This window comes from Bombina bombina, chromosome 1 (genome assembly GCF_027579735.1).
Source record: "Bombina bombina isolate aBomBom1 chromosome 1, aBomBom1.pri, whole genome shotgun sequence".
In the NCBI taxonomy this organism is placed as follows: domain Eukaryota; kingdom Metazoa; phylum Chordata; class Amphibia; order Anura; family Bombinatoridae; genus Bombina; species Bombina bombina.
In genome coordinates this window covers 1429014547-1429038017 of record NC_069499.1, presented here as the reverse complement: position 1 = coordinate 1429038017, position 23471 = coordinate 1429014547, and the positions used below count along the sequence as shown (strand labels likewise).

The 23471-nt window shown below is 37.8% G+C and overlaps 1 protein-coding gene across 2 annotated transcripts in view; it reads right to left on the bottom strand.

The window, feature by feature from the left end:
• ADAMTSL4 (ADAMTS like 4) overlaps window positions 1–23471 on the bottom strand; it is a 419450-nt gene that overhangs the window by 5882 nt on the left and 390097 nt on the right. For both annotated transcript variants that reach the window (XM_053705462.1, XM_053705467.1), the window contains 4 exons: window positions 12593–12766; window positions 6209–6382; window positions 5065–5244; window positions 423–567 (listed from right to left, as the gene is read on the bottom strand). In XM_053705462.1, coding sequence (XP_053561437.1) covers window positions 423–567; window positions 5065–5244; window positions 6209–6382; window positions 12593–12766 — 673 coding nt within the window. The remainder of the gene's footprint in view (window positions 1–422; window positions 568–5064; window positions 5245–6208; window positions 6383–12592; window positions 12767–23471) is intronic.

Here is a 23471-nt window from a genome sequence, read left to right as displayed (position 1 = left end):
TGTTGCAGGTTCAGTACATGAAGTCTTCAGGATCCCCTTCAGCCTTTTTGGGTAGTGTAAAAAAAAAAAAATACAATTTCAGCGTTCCCATTAAGGAAAATTTGCAAAATAAACCACTAAAGTTTATAGATTCATTAATTTTATGGTAAATTACATTTCAAGTACAATGTTCCTTTATTCAGCGACAAATCCACCACCAGGTTAACAGCAAGCAATACCTTTCAAGTCTGAATTTACAAATGAAAGTTCCTTTCCCGTCACCTACTGATGTGATTGCCTGCATGCACATAATACATTAGACAGCTGTAGCTGGCATTTGTTTAACTGAATAGCATTCATTGTTGGTTATTAACCTCTTTGCTGCTGGAGAGGCCTGCAATGCAATGAAGGTCAAGGCCCAGTGGTATCCTTGCTCTCCTCACCTAGTGCACTGGAGCAAGGTTGTGTGTTGCACACTCTCTTCTCATCCGGTTTGGAGTCCAGGTCACACAGTTGACTGATGCTCTTGTCAGAAGCCATACACCTCACTTCTCTCATCTGAACACCACCGAGACAAGACTTTGAGCACTGTGGGTAACATGAGTCAAGAAGGTCAGTTCATAGATAGGGTATGAAAAGGGTTCTGAAGACTATCTTTATGGATGTGATGGTAGATTTTGTTAAACCAGTAAATAAACCATGTGTTGTTGATACTGGCATTTATCTGATGACCCTGGGGACAAAGATGTGAAGTGTGGTATATCTGTAAATGACAATACCCTATTTCTCATATCCATCCAGATCAGGGCTGTCTAGCTGGTGACCTACATACTGTCTAAAGCCCACCATTATAGCTGTCAGACCACATACTACATTAATTTCTGTTCTTTACTTTACTTTTGATTGAAAAGTTGCACAGGTTCACAAACAGTATTTGTTGACTTTAGTTTTGTACAGGCATGTGCAGACTAGTGCTGTTCTGTGATATGGGCTAATGCTGACAGTATAAATTCAGGAGTGCACATATTACAGAGCTCTGACTCGTGTAGCTAGAGATTTACCACAACCATTTTTGTTATTTTCATCATAATAACACTATAATTGCACTAAAGCTAATTCTTCTTTTTAACCCTTTTGTTGCTAAGCCTTTATTCACCCCAGTGCTGATCCAATTTTGAGCTTTTTAGCTACTTACATTTAAACTTTTATTGTAGTCAAATTACAGTGAGTGACCCTCACAAATTATACATTTATTTTTTTCAGCAGGCCCAGTAGATTAACAATATGCCCTTATTATATTTATAATTCATGGCATGTGAGAAAGCTGTGGTCAAAACTGTAAAAAATATATATAATGTTTGGGTAGATTTTAGTAAATAATATTGAAATTAGCCCAGTGAGCACTGCTGTTACTGTGATCACCTTACAAAATTGTTTTCTAGAGTAGCCACATGTGAAATAGGGGCCCATATGGGCTTTTGGGGGTTATAATGTAGATCATAGAGGCCCCATTGTACAGTACAGAAATAAAAGCATTTTTTTTTTTTCTTGTAAAGTGTTCACGGATCTCTGGCCTATAGTGTGGGGGGTTGCCGAAAACAATGTTTGATCGGCAATCCCACTGCAGGACGAGAAGTACGTGTTCCTGATGTGTCTCTAGAGGGAGGAGAGAAGCACGTGTTCCTGATGTGTCTCTAGCCGGAGAAGAATAGTACGTATCTCTGATGTGTCTCTAGAGGGAGGACAATAGTACGTGTTCCTGATGTGTCTCTAGAGGCAGGTGAGTAGTACATGTTCCTGATGTGTCTCTAGAGGGAGGAGAGTAGTACGTGTTCCTGATGTGTCTCTAGAGGGAGGAGAGAAGCACGTGTTCCTGATGTGTCTCTAGCCGGAGAAGAATAGTACGTATCTCTGATGTGTCTCTAGAGGGAGGACAATAGTACGTGTTCCTGATGTATCTCTAGCTGGAGATGAATAGTATGTATCTCTGATGTGTCTCTAGAGGGAGGACAATAGTACGTGTTCCTGATGTGTCTCTAGAGGCAGGTGAGTAGTACATGTTCCTGATGTGTCTCTAGAGGGAGGAGAGTAGTACGTGTTCCTGATGTGTCTCTAGAGGCAGGTGAGTAGTACATGTTCCTGATGTGTCTCTAGAGGGAGGAGAGAAGCACGTGTTCCTGATGTGTCTCTAGCCGGAGAAGAATAGTACGTATCTCTGATGTGTCTCTAGAGGGAGGACAATAGTACGTGTTCCTGATGTGTCTCTAGAGGCAGATGAGTAGTACATGTTCCTGATGTGTCTCTAGCCGGAGAAGAATAGTACGTATCTCTGATGTGTCTCTAGAGGGAGGACAATAGTACGTGTTCCTGATGTGTCTCTAGAGGCAGGTGAGTAGTACATGTTCCTGATGTGTCTCTAGAGGGAGGAGAGTAGTGTGTGTTTCTAATGTGTCTATAGCCGGAGGAGAATAGTATGTATCTCTGATGTGTCTCCAGAGGGAGGACAATAGTACGTGTTCCTGATGTGTCTCTAGAGGGAAAAAAGTATGTGTTCCTGATGTGTCTCTAGAGGCAGGCGAGTAGTACGTGTTCCTGATGTGTCTCTAGAGGGAGAATAGTATGTGTTCCTGATGTGTCTCTAGAGGCAGGTGAGTAGTACATGTTCCTGATGTGTCTCTATAGGGAGGAGAGAAGCACGTTTTCCTGATGTGTCTCTAGCTGGAGATGAATAGTATGTATCTCTGATGTGTCTCTAGAGGGAGGACAATAGTACGTGTTCCTGATGTGTCTCTAGAAGCAGGTGAGTAGTACATGTTCCTGATGTGTCTCTAGAGGGAGGAGAGTAGTATGTGTTCCTGATGTGTCTCTAGCCGGAGGAGAATAGTATGTATCTCTGATGTGTCTCCATAGGGAGGACAATAGTACATGTTCCTGATGTGTCTCTAGAGGCAGGTGAGTAGTACATGTTCCTGATGTGTCTCTAGAGGGAGGAGAATAGTATGTGTTCCTGATGTGTCTCTAGAGGGAGGAGAGTAGTACGTGTTCCTGATGTGTCTCTAGACGGAGGAGAATAGTATGTGTTCCTAATGTGTCTCTAGAGGGAAGACAATAGTACGTGTTCCTGATGTTGTCTCTAGAGACAGGTGAGTAGTACATGTTCCTGATGTGTCTCTAGAGGGAGAAAAGTATGTGCTCCTGATGTGTTTCTAGAGGCAGGCGAGTAGTACATGTTCCTGATGAGTCTCTAGAGGAAGGTGAGTAGTACATGTTCCTGATGTGTCTCTAGAGGGAGAATAGTATGTGTTCCTGATGTGTCTCTAGAGGCAGGCGAGTAGTACGTGTTCCTGATGTGTCTCTAGAGGGAGAAAAATATGTGTTCCTGATGTGTCTCTAGAGACAGGTGAGTAGTACATGTTCCTGATGTGTCTCTAGAGGGAGAAAAGTATGTGCTCCTGATGTGTTTCTAGAGGCAGGCGAGTAGTACATGTTCCTGATGAGTCTCTAGAGGAAGGTGAGTAGTACATGTTCCTGATGTGTCTCTAGAGGGAGAATAGTATGTGTTCCTGATGTGTCTCTAGAGACAGGTGAGTAGTACATGTTCCTGATGTGTCTCTAGAGGGAGAAAAGTATGTGTTCCTGATGTGTCTCTAGAGGCAGGCGAGTAGTACATGTTCCTGATGTGTCTCTAGAGACAGGTGAGTAGTACATGTTCCTGATGTGTCTCTAGAGGGAGAATAGTATGTGTTCCTGATGTGTCTCTTGAGGCAGGCGAGTAGTACGTGTTCCTGATGTGTCTCTAGAGGGAGGTGAGTAGTAAATGTTCCTTATGTGTCTCTAGAGGGAGGAGAATAGTATGTGCTCCTGATGTGGCTCTAGATTGAGGACAATAGTACGTGTTCCTGATGTGTCTCTAGAGTGAGGAGAATAGTACTTATTCATGATGTGTCTCTAGAGGGAGGAGAGTAGTATGTGTTCCTGATGTGGCTCTAGAGGGGGGAGAGTAGTACGTGCTCCTGATGTGTCTCTAGACGGTAGTATGTGTTCCTGATGTGGCTCTAGAGGGGGGAGAGTAGTACGTGCTCCTGATGTGTCTCTAGAGGGAGGAGAATAGTGCGTGTTCCTGATGTGTCTCTAGAAGGAGGAGAATAGTATGTGTTCCTGATGTGTCTCTAGAGGGAGGAGAATAGTACGTGTTCCTGATGTGTCTCTAGAGGGAGGAGAATAGTATGTGTTTCTGATGTGGCTCTAGAGGGAGGAGAATAGTGGGTGTTCCTGATGTGTCTCTAGAGGGAGGAGAATAGTATGTGTTCCTGATGTGTCTCTAGAGGGAGGAGAATAGTACGTGTTCCTGATGTGTCTCTAGAGGGAGGAGAATAGTATGTGTTCCTGATGTGTCTCTAGAGGGAGGAGAATAGTGCGTGTTCCTGATGTGTCTCTAGAGGGAGGAGAATAGTACGTGTTCCTGATGTGTCTCTAGAGGGAGGAGAATAGTACGTGTTCCTGATGTGTCTCTAGAGGGAGGAGAATAGTATGTGTTCCTGATGTGTCTCTACAGGGAGGACAGTGATGTGTGTTCCTGATGTTTATCTAAAGGGAGGAGAGTAGTAAGTGCTCCTGATGTGTATTTAGAGGGACTCGGGAGGTGAGAGATATGTGTTATTGGTGCCTTTCAAGATGGAGCTGAGAAGTTGTCCTCACGGCACATCTTTATTAGGAAGGGAAAATTACGTGTCCCAGTTACCCCATTTATTATTCATGAGATGATGATAAGAGGTGTGTGCAATGAATATCTATATATAAAGCTCAGATTAACTGCCCATAAAAGAGATACAAGAATCTTCTAATGCGTTGGCTTTGTGCTCTTGTCTTACTGTAGACTATTACATTATTGTACTAGTTGTTATTATTAACCATCTATGGTGCTTTGATTTTATGTTCTTGTCTTACTGTAGACTATAATATAATTGTACTAATTGTTGTTATTAACCATCGCTGGTGCTTTGTGCTCTTGTCTTACTGTAGACTATAATATTATTGTACTACTTATTATTATTATTATTATTAACCATCTTTGGTGAAACTCACAGCACTCCATGGTGTGGTGAACCAACGAGCACCACATGGCCCCGCATTGCATGTCTGTAGAGAAGGTGGCTTCTCAAGATGGGAGCACTCTGATTGGTCGGTCACATTAAAATCTGCTCCCAGCTTGCTCACACAGATCACATCACGTCTCTGAGATCCTTCTTCACAGTCTGCTGAGCACTATAAAACATAAGTTGTGAGGATGTTGTAACTCACACGATTTTAAAAGGGACAGTAAATTCTGTTGTGCTGCTATAGAATAATATATCAGCCAAGTAAATAAATTAACATAATTTTTACTTCAATTATTTTTCAAAAGCCAAACTCCACCCTTTGCCTTATTTGGAGGAGCTAATATTGGCTTTAGTTCACTGACAACAAGGATAGCCATTGTCATATTAAGTGCATTATTTTGCAAGTATCTGATAAAGCCAATCAGTTACAGCTATGTAGCAGGGTTCGCCATGATAAGTCAACAGGGTACATTTCAGATTCTGAGAATTAAGAAATTGCTCAATTTTTCAGAGTTAAATTACATAAAAAGGAGCAAAATAAACAATAAAGATATATTACAAAGTTCATTACACATCACTAAAATGTTATATTAAAATCTTAAGGTGTTTACTGTCCTTTACACTTTTTGGCACTTGAGTTTTACGTAAACTATATAACATTAGATATGGAAATGCATAATTTACATTAAATTGGTTTAAATAAATATATAATTGTTCTGTTATAGTCTCCTTTACAAAGGTTTCAGACTTTGAACATTTAATTCTAGAATAGTTTTGATTTCCAAACACATAACTTTAAGAGCATATAAGCCGCTTACTTCCCAGGTGACAACATGCACACCTGCATTCTCTGTATTATTCATTTCAACTTAATTATCATAGAGACATCATTTGTGAACATCAACAACAATAAACACAGTAAAAGCAAAAGTGTAATAAAGCTAATACTAGGCCAGTATTTGATAAACAAAATCAGCACAAATTTCAATTTGGAATACAATTTCCTATCCTCGTCCAAGCCAGCTGGGAGGCTTAATAATGAATTATTTTTTTCTTTAACTAAAACAGTATTTAACCATATTTTCTCCACTACCCTCTGAATATTATCTCTTGCTATAGGTGCTGCTTACCTCAGACCAAGGCCCCGCGTACCACCCCACGGTGCGCTCGCAAGCACCGCTGTTACACACACGCATGTCAGAGGGCTTAGTACCCATGCAGCTGTTTTGGGATTCATCAGTCGCTGAACTTGAGAGGCAGATAACCGAGCGCCTTTGGATTCCTGTTCCACATTCTGCAGAACACTATATAAAACACAAAACATTTGTGAGTCATTAAAAAAGCACATTGGGAAATCTCAATTAAAGGGATATAGAAATCAAGATGAAATTTTCATGAATGAATTGTAGTGTACAATTTAAAAACACTTTTTAATTTAGCTCTTTTCTATAAGACCATACACGTCTTGATCACTATATTAGTACATGGAACATTATGTTAAACCACCAAAATAAAGAGTGGTACTTCACAATTCCCCTTTAACAAAATGTGTTACTATGACATATGCAATAAATACTCTAGTATCCTTAAAGGTATAGTAAACCCCATTTTTTTCCTTTTATGATTCAGATAGAACATACAATTTTAAACAATTTTCCAATTTAATTCTATTATCAAATTGTCTTCATTCTCTTGTTATCTATTCCTGAAGGGACAGCATTGCACTACTGACAGGAAGATGAAAATATCTATTTAGCCAATCACAAGAGACAAATGTGTGCAGGCACCAATTAGCAGCAGCTCCAACTAGTGTGTGATATGTGCATATTCATTTTTTAACAAGGGATACTAAGAGAACGAAGCACATTTGAAAATAGAAGTGAATTTAAAAGTGTCTTAAAATGACATGCTCTATCTGAATCCTGCAAGTTTAATTTTGACTTTCATATCCCTTTAATAAAAATATACACAACAACTATCCCTAGCACTGACAGACATAGAAAACTTTATTTTAGGTTTAGCTTTTGCTGTTATTTTGAAATAGCTTTAGTACCTATAAAGGTAATTTGCCGTTTTCAGACACTGGATCATCCCTGGAATGGTGAGAACACCCTTCATCCTTTGTCTCCCCAGCCGTGTGTTATTAAACCCCTCAATAAGTGTTCTGTATTTGTGGGTACACTAAATATTCCCTTCTAACCACCCGTGCTGTAACTCTGCTACAAAATGAATATGGCTTAGATCAGGGATCGCCAACCTTTTTGGAATTCAGGGACCACAAAACTCACAATTTTGAATCCCATGGACCACTAACATGATTTTTTTTTAAAAGGTACAAACCTCTAAAATGTATGTGTGTATATATATTTACATATTCTGAGTATTTGTAGCGCTGAATATCTTTCGACATTTCTCTTGTACATAAGTGTATATATATATATATATATATATATATATATATATACACACACACACATACTGTACATAACTAGTATAACCATAGCTAAGTTTATATTATGTATATATTTACACATTTTTAAGAATTATTTTTTGGAATTAAATGAATGACAGAACTGAGAGAATACTTCCAAATGACAGATGAAGGGTGAGTGCCAACTTTTGAGCTGGAAACAGAGGGGCAGAATGTGGGGGAAAAAGAATTATGTTTAAAAGGATCACAAGACTTCCAAGTTACCTTCCCAGCTAGGAATTATTTAAAACTACTTATGATCATGGACAGACATTGGAGTCATAAATTAAGTTATATCAGAAAGCTCTCAATATGGATGTGACCTAACCATGACTGATGCTACTGGCAATTACTATAATACTGGTGGGATATGGCTGATCTGCTGGATGGCAATTACTGGAATTCAGGTGGAATAAAATTATTTGAATGAAAAATAATTCATATTTAATAAAAAAGAATATGGAGGGGAGGAAGATAAACAGTGATATAAGTCCATCTTTTAAGAATTTCTTTTTTTTTATATACTTTAATTCTACTATTTCAAGCCAAGACTATACCAGCCTCTGCTGGCTTTAGAATGGAAGATCTTCCTCTGAGCAGCACGCCGGGCAGGAGTTAAAAATACAATCTAGCGACGTAAGTTGCGAAGTACTACGCAACATGCGTAGGGAGATTGTAATTTAAAAACAAGAGAAAAGACAGATGCGCCACATGGCCCAATATTGTTTGATCCACAGAGATTAAACGATCAGGTTGTGTTAAATTAAACTCACAATCTTGGGAGCACTCCAGTTAGTGCAATGATAGCAGTCTGGGATCTATAACAGTCACCCAGCAGACCGACCTCTTGGGGTGAAGATGGATAATCTGTTGTAAAATACAAAAAGACACAAAGGTGCCTATATGGCCTAGTACAGTCTTATACCAGGGAGCAATAGTATATGTGGTAAGATATATACTCACAAAAGGTGATGCATCTCCATTGATGCTATTCAGACAGGAAGGGATCAATACAGTCACCCAACAGACTATGGCAAGGCTTCCACAGGAGGCAATCAGCAAAGGTCCAGTGGACCAAAAAAGATCCAAATAATACACGGTAGCAAGTGTTTGAGACAAAAAAGTATTAAACTTTACTAACAAAGGTTAAAATCAAGCGACGCGTTTCTCAGCAGCTAGCTGTTTCATCAGGCTTATACAATGTAACTCAAACACTTGCTATATATGAACCACATTTCTATCAATATGATTAGCAACACCTGTGAGAGGGGTGGCTAGAGGCAACTCCCTCAAGGTTGAGCCTATCAGCATTCAGTATATACAAATGACAGACCTAATTCAAAACAAACCTAAATGTTGATTCATCACAGTCAGATCTATCAGTATTCAATCCATTAAAACAACAAGTATAATACAAGATGAACATGGATGTTAATATCTATTTACAATAAAAGTTTACAATTCTCATAATTGCTATCTTATGGATGTACACTATATAGAGGATATTGTTTGATCTCTCCAGTTTTCGCTTAGTGCAATCCGTTCAAAACAGTTTAAACCAGAATCGTTTGTGCAATCTATTTAAAACAGTTTAAACTAAAAATTCTTATTGGGGAAATAGGACCATATGTCTTTCATAACTCTTCAACTTTCTCTCTACTTACTTGATTAAAGTCTATATCTCGATCTCTAGGTTGTCTGAGTAATGATTTGTTTTCATAATGCTGGCGTTCCCTACTGTTTATTGCGCATGTCTGTGATGTCATCCGTCAAACTTTGTGTTCTGTTAATTCTCCAAACATTAAGAAACTATAATGCACCAAAATCGTGTGTAGATATAACTCAACTATGTGATAGACTTTCTAATGGGTCTGATCCAAATCGTAATAACTTTCTGAGAGGAGGTACTAAATTGTACCGATATAGACCGCCGTCCCTAATAAAATACCGGGACTTTAACGGTATAATCGGGTGGTGAGAATAGGCTGTGTGTGGGCATATCGAATCAGCCAATCACAATTATAAACGTCACAGGGGGTATGTCTTAAGTCTAGCGAATAAATTCAAGTATATACAAGAGGCTGGACTGTGATGTAATTGTAAACATACGGCTTGGACCAATTATACTAAAAAAGGTGTCAATGTTAGTTGCGTGGCAATCTAGTTGCCACGCAACTAACATTGACACCTTTTTTAGTATAATCTCTAGATATGAATATCACACTGATAGGTTGAGTCAGTATTATATATATTATAACTTTTATATAATTTCTATGTTTATGATGACACTTTATTTCGGTTGACGTAACCACTTATAGAAAACATTAGCCGATAGACATACCCCCCCATGACGTCCCGACTTATGAATGGCTGAGTTGATGTGTGTACACACAGCCAGCACAATATAATATACCTAGCAGCCATATTGCTATGAAACCTATACATAGCCAGTGTAATACAATATATTTTGCAGTCATATCGTTATGGAGCCATTATTGACACTGGATTCTATGCAAGTTATAGTCACTGATGTCTAATTGACAAGTTGGGCTAACATTTTTTTATTTTTGGTCCAAGCCGTATGTTTACAATTACATCACAGTCCAGCCTCTTGTATATACTTGAATTTATTCGCTAGACTTAAGACATACCCCCTGTGACGTTTATAATTGTGATTGGCTGATTCGATATGCCCACACACAGCCTATTCTCACCACCCAATTATACCGTTAAAGTCCCTGTATTTTATTAGGGACGGCGGTCTATATCGGTACAATTTAGTACCTCCTCTCAGAAAGTTATTACGATTTGGATCAGACCCATTAGAAAGTCTATCACATAGTTGAGTTATATCTACACACGATTTTGGTGCATTATAGTTTCTTAATGTTTGGAGAATTAACAGAACACAAAGTTTGACGGATGACATCACAGACATGCGCAATAAACAGTAGGGAACGCCAGCATTACGTCGCTTGATTTTAACCTTTGTTAGTAAAGTTTAATACTTTTTTGTCTCAAACACTTGCTACCGTGTATTATTTGGATCTTTTTTGGTCCACTGGACCTTTGCTGATTGTCATAGTCTGTTGGGTGACTGTATTGATCCCTTCCTGTCTGAATAGCATCAATGGAGATGCATCACCTTTTGTGAGTATATATCTTACCACATATACTATTGCTCCCTGGTATAAGACTGTAGGCACCTTTGTGTCTTTTTGTATTTTACAACAGATTATCCATCTTCACCCCAAGAGGTCGGTCTGCTGGGTGACTGTTATAGATCCCAGACTGCTACCATTGCACTAACTGGAGTGCTCCCAAGATTGTGAGTTTAATTTAACACAACCTGATCGTTTAATCTCTGTGGATCAAACAATATTGGGCCATGTGGCGCATCTGTCTTTTCTCTTGTTTATAGATTACCCTCTTGGATCCAGGCCGGGTCCTCTACAGATTGCTGCCTAAACATCTTCTCATTTCACCACCTAAAGACTTTATATTATAGTTTCTTATATTATATTGTACCTTTGTCTCAAATATTCGATAACTAGTATATTATGTGATAATATTTTAAAATTTACACATTGCGTATCTTTGGTGTACACTATATATACATCATATAGCCCATTGAGTGCTATTGTTTATTCCACCATTAATATAGCTATCAAATATATCTATCTAATTATCTAGGGCGCCCCCTATCTTATAGATTGTAATTTAACTCATCCGTCAGTTTTCACTGATGTCAAGCCAGACACAGTAGGAAGTTGGGGCGCAATGGGGGTGACACCATCAGAGGAGATTATTTCCTGCTTTATGGTGTCAAGGACCACCAGTATCTTCTCGTGAACCACCAGTGGTTGGTGACCGCTGGCTTAGAACACAACAGCATGGGGATAGGAACAGAAAAAGCCAAACCTCAGTATGAGCAAGAAGGAGTAAACATTACATTAAAAGAACATGAAACCCAAAGCTTTTATTTCATAATCAGATAGAGGACATAACTGTAAACAGCTTTCCAATGGATTTCTAATATAAAATGTGCTTTATTCTTTTGGTATCCTTTGTTGAAGGAGCAGTATTGCATTACTAGCTGAACAGATCAGGTAAACCTATGACAAGAGGAATATACTCTATGCGCAACCACCAATCAGATGCTAGCTCCCAGTAGTGCATTGCAGCGCCTGAGCTTACCTAGGTATGTTTTTCAACAAATAATACCAAGGGAATAAAGCAAATTTGATAATAAAAGTAAATTGGAAAGTTGTATAAAATTGCATAATCTACCGTACTCTGAAACACGAAAGAAAAATGTGACATTTCTGTCCCTTTAAAGCACAGGCATACAGAGTGTCACATACTAGTCAGTAGCAAGAGCGCACAGTGATAATGTACAGAAAAATGATCTATCAACATATATATATATATCGATCTATCTATCTATCTACCTACATATCTATCTATCTACATTATCTATCTATCTATCTACATATCTATCTATCTATCTATCAATCTATCTATCTTTCTATCTATCTACATTATCTATCTTTCTATCTATCTACATTATCTATCTTTCTATCTATCTACATTATCTATCTATCTACATATCTATCTATCTATCTATCTATCTATCTATCTATCTATCTATCTACATATCTATCGATCTATCTGTATGACCTTCTTCTCATGTATTAATATGTTTTGTGTAGTCTGTTCTGTTTACAGTATTTGTATATATTTTTTTACCAGTGTCACCCAATTTATGTGCCCAGAGCTACGGAATATGGCGGCTCTTTAGAAATCTATTATTGTAGTATTAGTAATAATAATAATAATAAAACAAATACAAAGGTACTTCAGACAGTTATACTACCTCTTCATAAGTAGGATGAATACGCCTAGGTGCATGAGAGGATTTAGAGGTCAATTACAAACATGCACAAGCTAAAAACACACCAACAAACTTTTCCATTATTTTTAAATGATCTTATCTGTATACCAGATACTAATACTGCTCTTAAATGTGGCTTATAAGAGTTACCTTGGAGCTCCAGTCATTGTGGAACCAGCTTCGGACACAAGGGCCCATGTCGCAGACCTCATTTGTTCTAGGGCGCATACGATTGCTGCACTCGACCTCACCCACAATATCACCATGATTGCTGATGCATCTCACATGGCGGGTTCTTTGTCCAAGGCCGCACATGACGGAGCACTGCAAGATCAGAAGAAGGTGGACAGTGATGACTTAAGGTACATACAAAAAGTTTTTTTTTTTGTTTGTTTGTTTTTTTAACAATATTAAAGGGACATGAAACCCATTTTTTTGTTCTTTCTTGATTCAGATAGAGCATACAATTGAAAAAAAAATCCAAATTATGTATATTATGTAATTTGCTTTATTCTCTTGATGTCCTTTGTTGAAAAGCATACCTGGGTAGGCTCAAGAGCAGCATTGCACTAGTGGGAGATAGTTGCTGACTGGTGACTGTACATATATGCCACTTGACATTGGCTCACCTGATGTTTTCAGCTAGCTCCAGTTGTGCATTGCTGCTCTTTCAACCAAGGATATCAAGTTGTTTAAAATTGTATGCGCTATCCGAATCATGAACGATAAATATTGGGTTTCATGTCCCTTTAATCATACATACATTGATGTCATATAGAGCGCAAGACATGTGCACATTCCTAACCTAGATCAACTGTGAAAGGGGTAGGGTGAGATCATGTGACTTATTCAGCACATCTGGAGAAGTTGTTTAGTTGTTGGACAGAAGCCTTTCTCTGAATAAGAGACAGTGCAAACAAATAACTGAGAAGGGACAGCTGTTCATTCTTGGGCTGCAAAATCTTTTTTATGCTCACACTCTCTGACACACACTGGTGTCATGAAAAAATTTTTTTTAAATGTTCCCAAAATGCTTTACACTTACATGTAATACATAGTGAGCACGGTGTATTACAGTGTTCTCACATTTTAAACTATTTAATGCTCAAGCAACACTCCCTAAGACGTGCGCACAAAATACTTGTCCCCAAAGACGCAGTTACATTTCGTGCACAATTTAACTGATTATAACTTTGCCAGCAGTTTCCTCTTTCTGTTTAGGCCGCATGTGTGATGTGAGCGTTACGGGCACGTGACCGATATATTGTATATACTCATGTCATGTGACCCGCTGCTTTCTCATCATAATTTTGGAGGGCTGCGTAGGTGAACCATGCTACAAATACTGGCCACCCCGCTCAAAAATATGGCTCAACTACGCAGCCTTCCAAAATGATAATGAGAAAGCAGCGTTTCACATGAAACGAATATTGCGAGTGGCCCGAAAATATGCTACTACCTAATGGTCACGTGACCTCTACATTTGCAGCCTAAACAAGAAGAGGAAGCTGCTGGCTAAGTTATAAACAGCTACATTGTTCGCACGATTTGCCTATTGCGTGTACACAATGTAACTAACACATTTCTGTTGTCTTGCTATAGAATAACATATTAGCTTTTTTTAAAACAAATTAGCACACAATTTGCTGCAATTGTTTTTCAGTAGTCAAACTCCACCCACCACTTGCCTCGGATAAGCCAATCAGGGCTTAAGTCTGCAGACAACAAGGCTAGTAGCAGCCATTACTGGGGATGGGTGAATGTTTTGCAACATTAAAAAACGTAAACGTTTTTTAACACATTCGTTTGTTTGTTTTGAATATCGAATGTTTGTACAACATTCTAACATTTGTTTAATGTAATAGTATATCTAATGCATTTTTTAATGTAATATTCAAATTGAATTTTTCTAATAATTCGATTCGAATGATGCAATATTAGAAAAATTCGAATTTATATTTTTGTAATAGTTTTTCGAATGCTCTCTTTAAACGTAATATTCAAATTATGCAATATTTGAAATAGAAACATTCAAATTTATATATTTGTATCTATTATTTATTAATTTACTAAATTCCCTACCACATGAACGATTGAACTTCTGAATAATATTTGTTAAATTTAATGTTAGATTTAAAATTTCGAATGTGAATTCAATCTAGTAATAAATATTCGAAAATTAAAGTAACATTCAAAAACCAGAAATAACATTTGTTTATTGAATTTAAATGGATCTTCATTCTTATCATTGTCCAAAATGAATGGCCACAGGACTATTCGTTCAACAAAATGAATTACACTTTCAGCACATTCAGCCATCCATAGTCATTACGCTAGTAAATTTTTCTGCAGTTGAAAAGTCTTGAAAAGTCAGCAGGGTGCATTTAAATAAAAATGAAAAAAGACATCATTTCCAGAGCTTGCTTACATGAAAAGGGGGCAAAATAAATAATGAAAGTGTATTGCAAGGTTGTTTTAAGAAGCATAACTAAACATTTTATATTAAAATCACAATGTGTTTACTGTCCCTTTAAGATATAATGCAGCCAGTTGTACGCTGTACCAGCTGTGTTAATAATCCATATATCAAAAACATATAGAGGAACATTTATATATTTTAAAATCTTGCTTATGCTTTTGTTGCAAACAGCAACAAAGTGATTCCAGCCTCCAAAGTTGGCAAAAAAGAGTCCTTTATTTCTTACATGGGGTCCAGAGAAAAAATACAACGTTTCAGGCCTTTACTAAGCCCTTGGTTATGTATACTTGATTATACACAGGTTTGTGCCTTTATACCTCCACCTATTACCTGTTACCATGGGAGCATCTCTTACACAATAGTGACATCTTGTGGATAAAAAACAATACTACATCCATTTGTGATTTTCCAGATGATCCCATGGGCATAATCTAGTTATATTAATTCACATAAAAACACATAAAAACATAATTTATGTAAGAACTTACCTGATAAATTCATTTCTTTCATATTAGCAAGAGTCCATGAGCTAGTGACGTATGGGATATACATTCCTACCAGGAGGGGCAAAGTTTCCCAAACCTTAAAATGCCTATAAATACACCCCTCACCACACCCACAATTCAGTTTAACGAATAGCCAAGAAGTGGGGTGATAAGAAAAAAGTGCGAAAGCATATAAAATAAGGAATTGGAATAATTGTGCTTTATACAAAAAAATCATAGCCACCACAAAAAAGGGCGGGCCTCATGGACTCTTGCTAATATGAAAGAAATGAATTTATCAGGTAAGTTCTTACATAAATTATGTTTTCTTTCATGTAATTAGCAAGAGTCCATGAGCTAGTGACGTATGGGATAATGACTACCCAAGATGTGGATCTTTCCACGCAAGAGTCACTAGAGAGGGAGGGATAAAATAAAGACAGCCAATTCCTGCTGAAAATAATCCACACCCAGAATAAAGTTTAATGAAAAACATAAGCAGAAGATTCAAACTGAAACCACTGCCTGAAGTACTTTTCTACCAAAAACTGCTTCAGAAGAAGAAAACACATCAAAATGGTAGAATTTAGTAAAAGTATGCAAAGAGGACCAAGTTGCTGCTTTGCAAATCTGATCAACCGAAGCTTCATTCCTAAACGCCCAGGAAGTAGAAACTGACCTAGTAGAATGAGCTGTAATCCTTCGAGGCGGAATTTTACCCGACTCGACATAGGCATGATGAAATAAAGATTTCAACCAAGATGCCAAAGAAATGGCAGAAGCTTTCTGGCCTTTTCTAGAACCGGAAAAGATGACAAATAGACTAGAAGTCTTTCTGAAAGACTTAGTAGCTTCAACATAATATTACAAAGCTCTAACAGCATCCAAAGAATGCAATGATTTCTCCTTAGAATTCATAGGATTAGGACATAATGAAGGAACCACAATTTCTCTACTAATGTTGTTAGAATTCACAACCTTAGGTAAAAAATTCAAAAGAAGTTCGCAGCACCGCCTTATCCTGATGCAAAATCAGAAAAGGAGACTCACAAGAAAGAGCAGATAATTCAGAGACTCTTCTGGCAGAAGAGATGGCCAAAAGAAACAAAACTTTCCAAGAAAGTAATATAACGACCAAAGAATGCATGGGTTCAAAAGGAGGAGCTTGAAGAGCCCCCAGAACCAAATTCAAACTCCAAGGAGGAGAAATTGACTTAATGACAGGTTTTATACGAACCAAAGCTTGTACAAAACAATGAATATCAGGAAGATTAGCAATCCTTCTGTGAAAAAGAACAGAAAGAGCAGAGATTTGTCTTTTCAAGGAACTTGCGGACAAACCTTTATCTAAACCATCCTGAAGAAACTGTAAAATTCTCGGTATTCAAAAAGAATGCCAAGAAAAAAGATGAGAAAGACACTATAAGTCTTCCAGACTCTATAATATATCTCTCTAGATACAGATTTACGAGCCTGTCACATAGTACCAATCACAGAGTCAGAGAAACCTCTTTGACCAAGAATCAAGCGTTCAAACTCCATACTTTAAAATTTAAGGATTTGAGATCCTGATGGAAAAAAGAACCTTGCGACAGAAAGTCTGGTCTTAACGGAAGAGTCCACAGCTGGCAAGAGGCCATCCGGACAAGATCCGCATACCAAAACCTGTGAGGCCATACTGGAGCTACCAGCAGGACAAACGAGCATTCCTTTAGAATCTTGGAGAATACTCTTGGAAGAAGAACTAGAGGCGGAAAGATATAGGCAGGATGACACTTGTAAGGAAGTGATAATGCATCCACTGCCTCCGCCCGAGGATCCCGGGATCTGGACAGATACCAGGGAAGTTTCTTGTTTAGATGAGAAGCCATCAGATCTATTTCTGGGAGTTCCCACATTTGAACAATCTGAAGAAATACCTCTGGGTGAAGAGACCATTCGCCCGGATGCAACGTTTGGCGACTGAGATAATCCGCTTCCCAATTGTCTATACCTGGGATATGAACCGCAGAGATTAGACAGGAGCTGGATTCCGCCCAAACCAAAATTCGAGATACTTCTTTCATAGCCAGAGGACTGTGAGTCCCTCCTTGATGATTGATGTATGCCACAGTTGTGACATTGTCTATCTGAAAACAAATGAACAACTCTCTCTTCAGAAGAGGCCAAGACTGAAGAGCTCTGAAAATTGCACGGAGTTCCAAAATATTGATCAGTAATCTCACCTCCTGAGATTCCCAAACCCCTTGTGCCGTCAGAGACCCCCACACAGCTCCCCAACTTGTAAGACTTGCATCTGTTGAGATTATAGTCCAGGTCGGAAGAACAAAGAAGCCCCCTGAACTAAACGATGGTGATCTGTCCACCATGTCAGAGAGTGTCGTATAATCGGTTTAAAGATATTAATTGAGATATCTTTGTGTAATCCCTGCACCATTGGTTCAGCATACAGAGCTGAAGAGGTCGCATGTGAAAACGAGCAAAGGAGATCGCATCCGATGCGGCAGTCCTAAGACCTAAAATTTCCATGCATAAGGCTACCAAAGGGAATGATTGTGACTGAAGGTTTTGACAAGCTGATATCAATGTTAAACTTCTCTTGTCTGACAAGGACAGAGTCATAGACACTGAATCTATCTGGAAACCTAAAAAGGTTACCCTTGTCTGAGGAATCAATGAACTGATTGGTAAATTGATCCTCCAACCATGATCTTGAAGAAACAACACAAGTCGATTCGTATGAGATTCTGCGAAAATGTGAAGACTGAGCAAGTACCAAGATATCGTCCAAATAAGGAAATACCAAAACCCTGTTCTCTGATTACAGACAGAAGGGCACCGAGAACCTTTGAAAAAATTCTTGGAGCTGATGCTAGGCCAAACGGTAGAGCCACAAAACTGGTAATGCTTGTCTAAAAAGAGAATCTCAGAAACTAAAAGTGATCTGGATGAATCGGAATATGCAGATATGCATCCTGTAAATCTATTGTAGACATATAATGCCCTTGCTAAACAAAAGGCAGGATAGTCCTACAGTTACCATCTTGAATGTTGGTATCCTTACATAACGATTCAATATTGATAGATCCGGAACTGGTCTGAAGGAATTGACCTTCTTTGGTACAATGAAGAGATAGAATAAAACCCCAGCCCCTGTTCCAGAACTGGAACTGGCATAATTACTCCAGCCAACTCTAGATCTGAAACACATTTCAGAAATGCTGAGCCTTTGCTGTGTTTACTGGGACACGGGAAAGAAAAAAAAAAATCTCTTTGCAGGAGGCCTTAACTTGAAGCCAATTCTGTACCTTTCTGAAACAATGTTCTGAAACCAGAGATTGTGAACGGAATTGATCCAAATTTCTTTGAAGAAAACGTAATCTGCCCCATACCAGCTGAGCTGGAATGAGGGCCGCACCTTCATGGGTACTTAGGAGCTGGCTTTAGGTTTCTATAAGGCTTGGATATATTCCAAACTGGAAATGGTTTCCAAACTGATACCGCTCCTGAGGATGAAGGATCAGGCTTTTGTTCCTTGTTGTGAGGAAAGGAACGAAAACGATTATTAGACCTAAATTTACCTTAGATTTTTTATCCTTTGGTAAAAAAGTTCCCTTCCCTCCAGTAACAGTTGAGATAATAGAATCCAACTGAGAACCGAATAATTTATTACCCTGGAAAGAAAGGGAAAGCAAAGTTGACTTAGAAGACATATCAGCATTCCAAGTTTTAAGCCATAAAGCTTTTCTAGCTAAAATAGCTAGAGACATATACCTGACATCAACTCTAATGATATCAAAAGATGGTATGACAAATAAAATTATTAGCATGTTATAGAATAATAATAATGCTATAAAATTATGATCTGTTACTTGTTGCGCTAAAGCTTCTAACCAAAAAGTTGAAGCTGCAGCAACATCCGCTAAAAATATAGCAGGTCTAAGAAGATTACCTGAACATAAGTAAGCTTTTCTTAGAAAGGATTCAATTTTCCTATCTAAAGGATCCTTAAATTAAGTACTATCTGCCGTAGGAATAGTAGTACGTTTAGCAGGAGTAGAGACAGCCCCATTAACCTTAGGGATTTTGTCCCAAAAAACTCTAATCTGTCAGATGGCACAGGATATAATTGCTTAAACGTTTAGAAGGAGTAAATGAATTACCCAAATTATTCCATTCCCTGGAAATTACTTCAGAAATAGCATCAGGGAGATTAAACACTTCTGGAATAACTACAGGAGATTTAAAAACCTTATTTAAACGTTTAGATTTAGTATCAAGAGGACCAGAATCCTCTATTTCTAATGCAATTAATACTTCTTTAAATAAAGAACGAATAAATTCCATCTTGAACAAATACAAAGATTTATCAGCATCAACCTCTGAGACAGAAACCTCTGAACCAGAAGAACCATTATCAGTATCAGAATGATGATGTTCATTTAAAAATTCATCTGAAAAAAGAGAAGTTTTAAAAGACTTTTATGTATACTAGAAGGAGAAATAACAGACATAGCCTTCTAAATGGATTTAAAAAATAAAATCTCTTATGTTATCAGGAACACTCTGAAAATTAGATGTTGACGGAACAGCAACAGGTAATGTAACAGTACTAAAGGAAATTTTATCTGCATTAATAAGTTTGTTATGACATGCAATACAAACAACAGCTGGAGAAACAGATACCAAAAATTTATAGCAGATACACTTAGCTTGGTAGCTCCAGCACCGGGCAGCGATTTTCCTGAAGTATCTTCTGACTCAGTTGCAACGTGGAACATCTTGCAATATGTAATAGAAAAAACAACATATAAAGCAAAATTGATCAAATTCCTTAAATGACAGTTTCAGGAATGGGAAAAAAATGCCAGTGAACAAGCTTCTAGCAACCAGAAGCAATAAATAATGAGACTTAAATAATGTGGAGACAAAAATGACGCCCATATTTTTTAGCGCCAAATAAGACGCCCACATTATTTGGCGCCTAAATGCTTTTGGCGCCAAAAATGACGCTACATCCGGAACGCCGACACTTTTTGACGCAAAAAAACGTCAAAAAATGACGCAACTTCCGGCGACACGTATGACGCCGGAAACAGAAAAAAAAATTATTATTTTTTTATTTTTTTTTGCGCCAAAAAAGTCCGCGCCAAGAATAACGCAATAAAATGAAGCATTTTCAGCCCCCGCGAGCCTAACAGCCCACAGGGAAAAAGTCAAATTTTTTAAGGTAAGAAAAAATGATTGAAACAAATGCATTATCCCAAGTATGAAACTGACTGTCTGAAAATAAGGAATGTTGAACATCCTGAGTCAAGGCAAATAAATGTTTGAATACATATATTTAGAACTTTATAAAAACGTGCCTAACCATAGCTTAGAGTGTCACAGAAAATAAGCTTACTTACTTACCCCAGGACACTCATCTACATGTTGTAGAAAGCCAAACCAGTACTGAAACGAAAATCAGCAGAGGTAATGGTATATATATAAGAGTATATCGTCGATCTGAAAAGGGAGGTAAGAGATGAATCTCTACGACCGATAACAGAGAACCTATGAAATAGACCCCGTAGAAGGAGATCATTGCATTCAAATAGGCAATACTCTCCTCACATCCCTCTGACATTCACTGCACGCTGAGAGGAAAACCGGGCTCCAACCTGCTGCGGAGCGCATATTAACGTAGAATTTAGCACAAACTTACTTCACCACCTCCATAGGAGGCAAAGTTTGTAAAACTGAATTGTGGGTGTGGTGAGGGGTGTATTTATAGGCATTTTAAGGTTTGGGAAACTTTGCCCCTCCTGGTAGGAATGTATATCCCATACGTCACTAGCTCATGGACTCTTGCTAATTACATGAAAGAAACCTATATATACACAATTAAAAAAGGAGATCATAGCACTAACAACAGGTTCACTCAGAATTTAAGGAGCAATATTCATAGATTACATAATACCAGGAAAGCAATTCAAAGAAATAACACGTGGGACGCAACGAGGAAACTACCGCTACTAGTTGCATCAGTGTCGACTGAGACGGAGGAACAACCCGCTGGAAAACAAAGGTATGGGGGACTATCATACAAACAAAGCAGATGCAATGCTATAGTAGATAACCCCGTGAATTTCAGCGTAAACAGGGTTGATGACCGGGATCGCAAGACAACTGTTGTGAGTAAACCCACAAGACAAGACGAGACAATTGCACCATATGATATTTACAACTCTAACCATACCTGTAGCCACATAGACCTAAGTACAGATGAATGGACAGATACCGCACTCATGACAAATCCTAAGGAATTACACACAGAGGACACACCACAACCTTTACCATTATGTCCTAAAGATATAGACAGATTGGACTTTGCTAAAGAGGTGGATATTACTGAGGATCCACGAAAGGATGATACTGATCTAAGTCAAGACAAACAGGGACATTGCACTTCTCATACCAATGTTATCACTAATGATGGGATACATTGTACACTTAAAGGGACAGTCTACCATAGAATTGTTATTGTTTTAAAAGATAGATAATCCCTTTATTACCCATTCCCCAGTTTTGCATAAACAACACAGTTATATTAATACACTTTTTACCTCTGTGATTACCTTGTATCTAGGAACCTTCTTCCAGCCCCCTGATCACATGACTGTGACTGTTTATTATCTATTGTCTTAAATTTAACATTGTGTTGTGCTAAATCTTAAATAAACCCCTGTGCCTGAACACAGTGTTATCTATATGGCCCACATGTACTTTCTGTCTCTTTGTGCTGAAAAGAGATTTAAAAAGCATGTGATAAGAGGCAGCCCTCAAAGGCTTAGAAAGTAGCATATGAGCCTACCTATGTTTAGTTTAAACTAAGAATACCAAGAGAAAAAAGCAAATTTGATGATAAAAGTAAATTGGAAAGTCGATTAAAATTAAAAGTCCTATCTGAATAATGAAAGCTGTCCCTTTAATTTCCTAAAAAACCCTCTGTAGGTCCTTTTGAACTGTGAAATCATTACAAAGTAATCTAAACAACATGAAAGATCTTTGTTCAAAATCAAGTGTTCTTCCTCTTTTAAAATATAATTAGAAATATTGTGTAATAAATTAGCATTAATTTCTTGTGCATTTAATTCAATCTGTGATTCAGAAATCAAACATGTTTGTGACTTAAAGGGACAGTCTAGTATAAATTAAACTTTCATTATTCAGATAGGACTTTTAATTTTAATCAACTTTCCAATTTACTTTTATCATCAAATTTGCTTTTTTCTCTTGGTATTCTTAGTTTAAACTAAACATAGGTAGGCTCATATGCTAATTTCTAAGCCTTTGAGGGCTGCCTCTTATCACATGCTTTTAAAATCTCTTTTCAACACAAAGAAACAGAAAGTACATGTGGGCCATATAGATAACACTGTGTTCAGGCACAGAAAGTTATTTAAGATCTAGCACAACACAATGCTAAATTTAAGACAATAGATAATAAACAGTCACAGTCATGTGGTCAGGGGGCTGGGAGAAGGTTCCTAGATACAAGGTAATCACAGAGGTAAAAAGTATATTAATATAACTGTGTTGGTTATGCAAAACTGGGGAATGGGTAATAAAGGGATTATCTATCTTTTAAAACAATAACAATTCTATGGTAGACTGTCCCTTTAAAATTAAAAATATATTTTTCTATGCAGAAAAATATAAATCACTCCACTAACACTAAGGAAAATAATGTAAGGTTTAATGACACTAACAAGTATGGTATTTGGGGGGGGGGGGAGAATTCACACCAACAACCACCCATAATGCAGCTACATACATGAGCTTGGTACAAAGAGAAGTAGAGAATCTTTTCGAAAGAGAGAGAAAGAAAAAAACTTGTGCAAAAAAAAAAAAAAAGATAAGTTAGCAATACAATCTCTGAAACAAAATACAGATATTATCATAAAGGAGGCAGACAAGGGTGCGGCTGTGGTGATTTTAAATAGGTCAGACTATATAAAGGGAGTGCAGAATTATTAGGCAAGTTGTATTTTTGAGGATTAATTTTATTATTGAACAACAA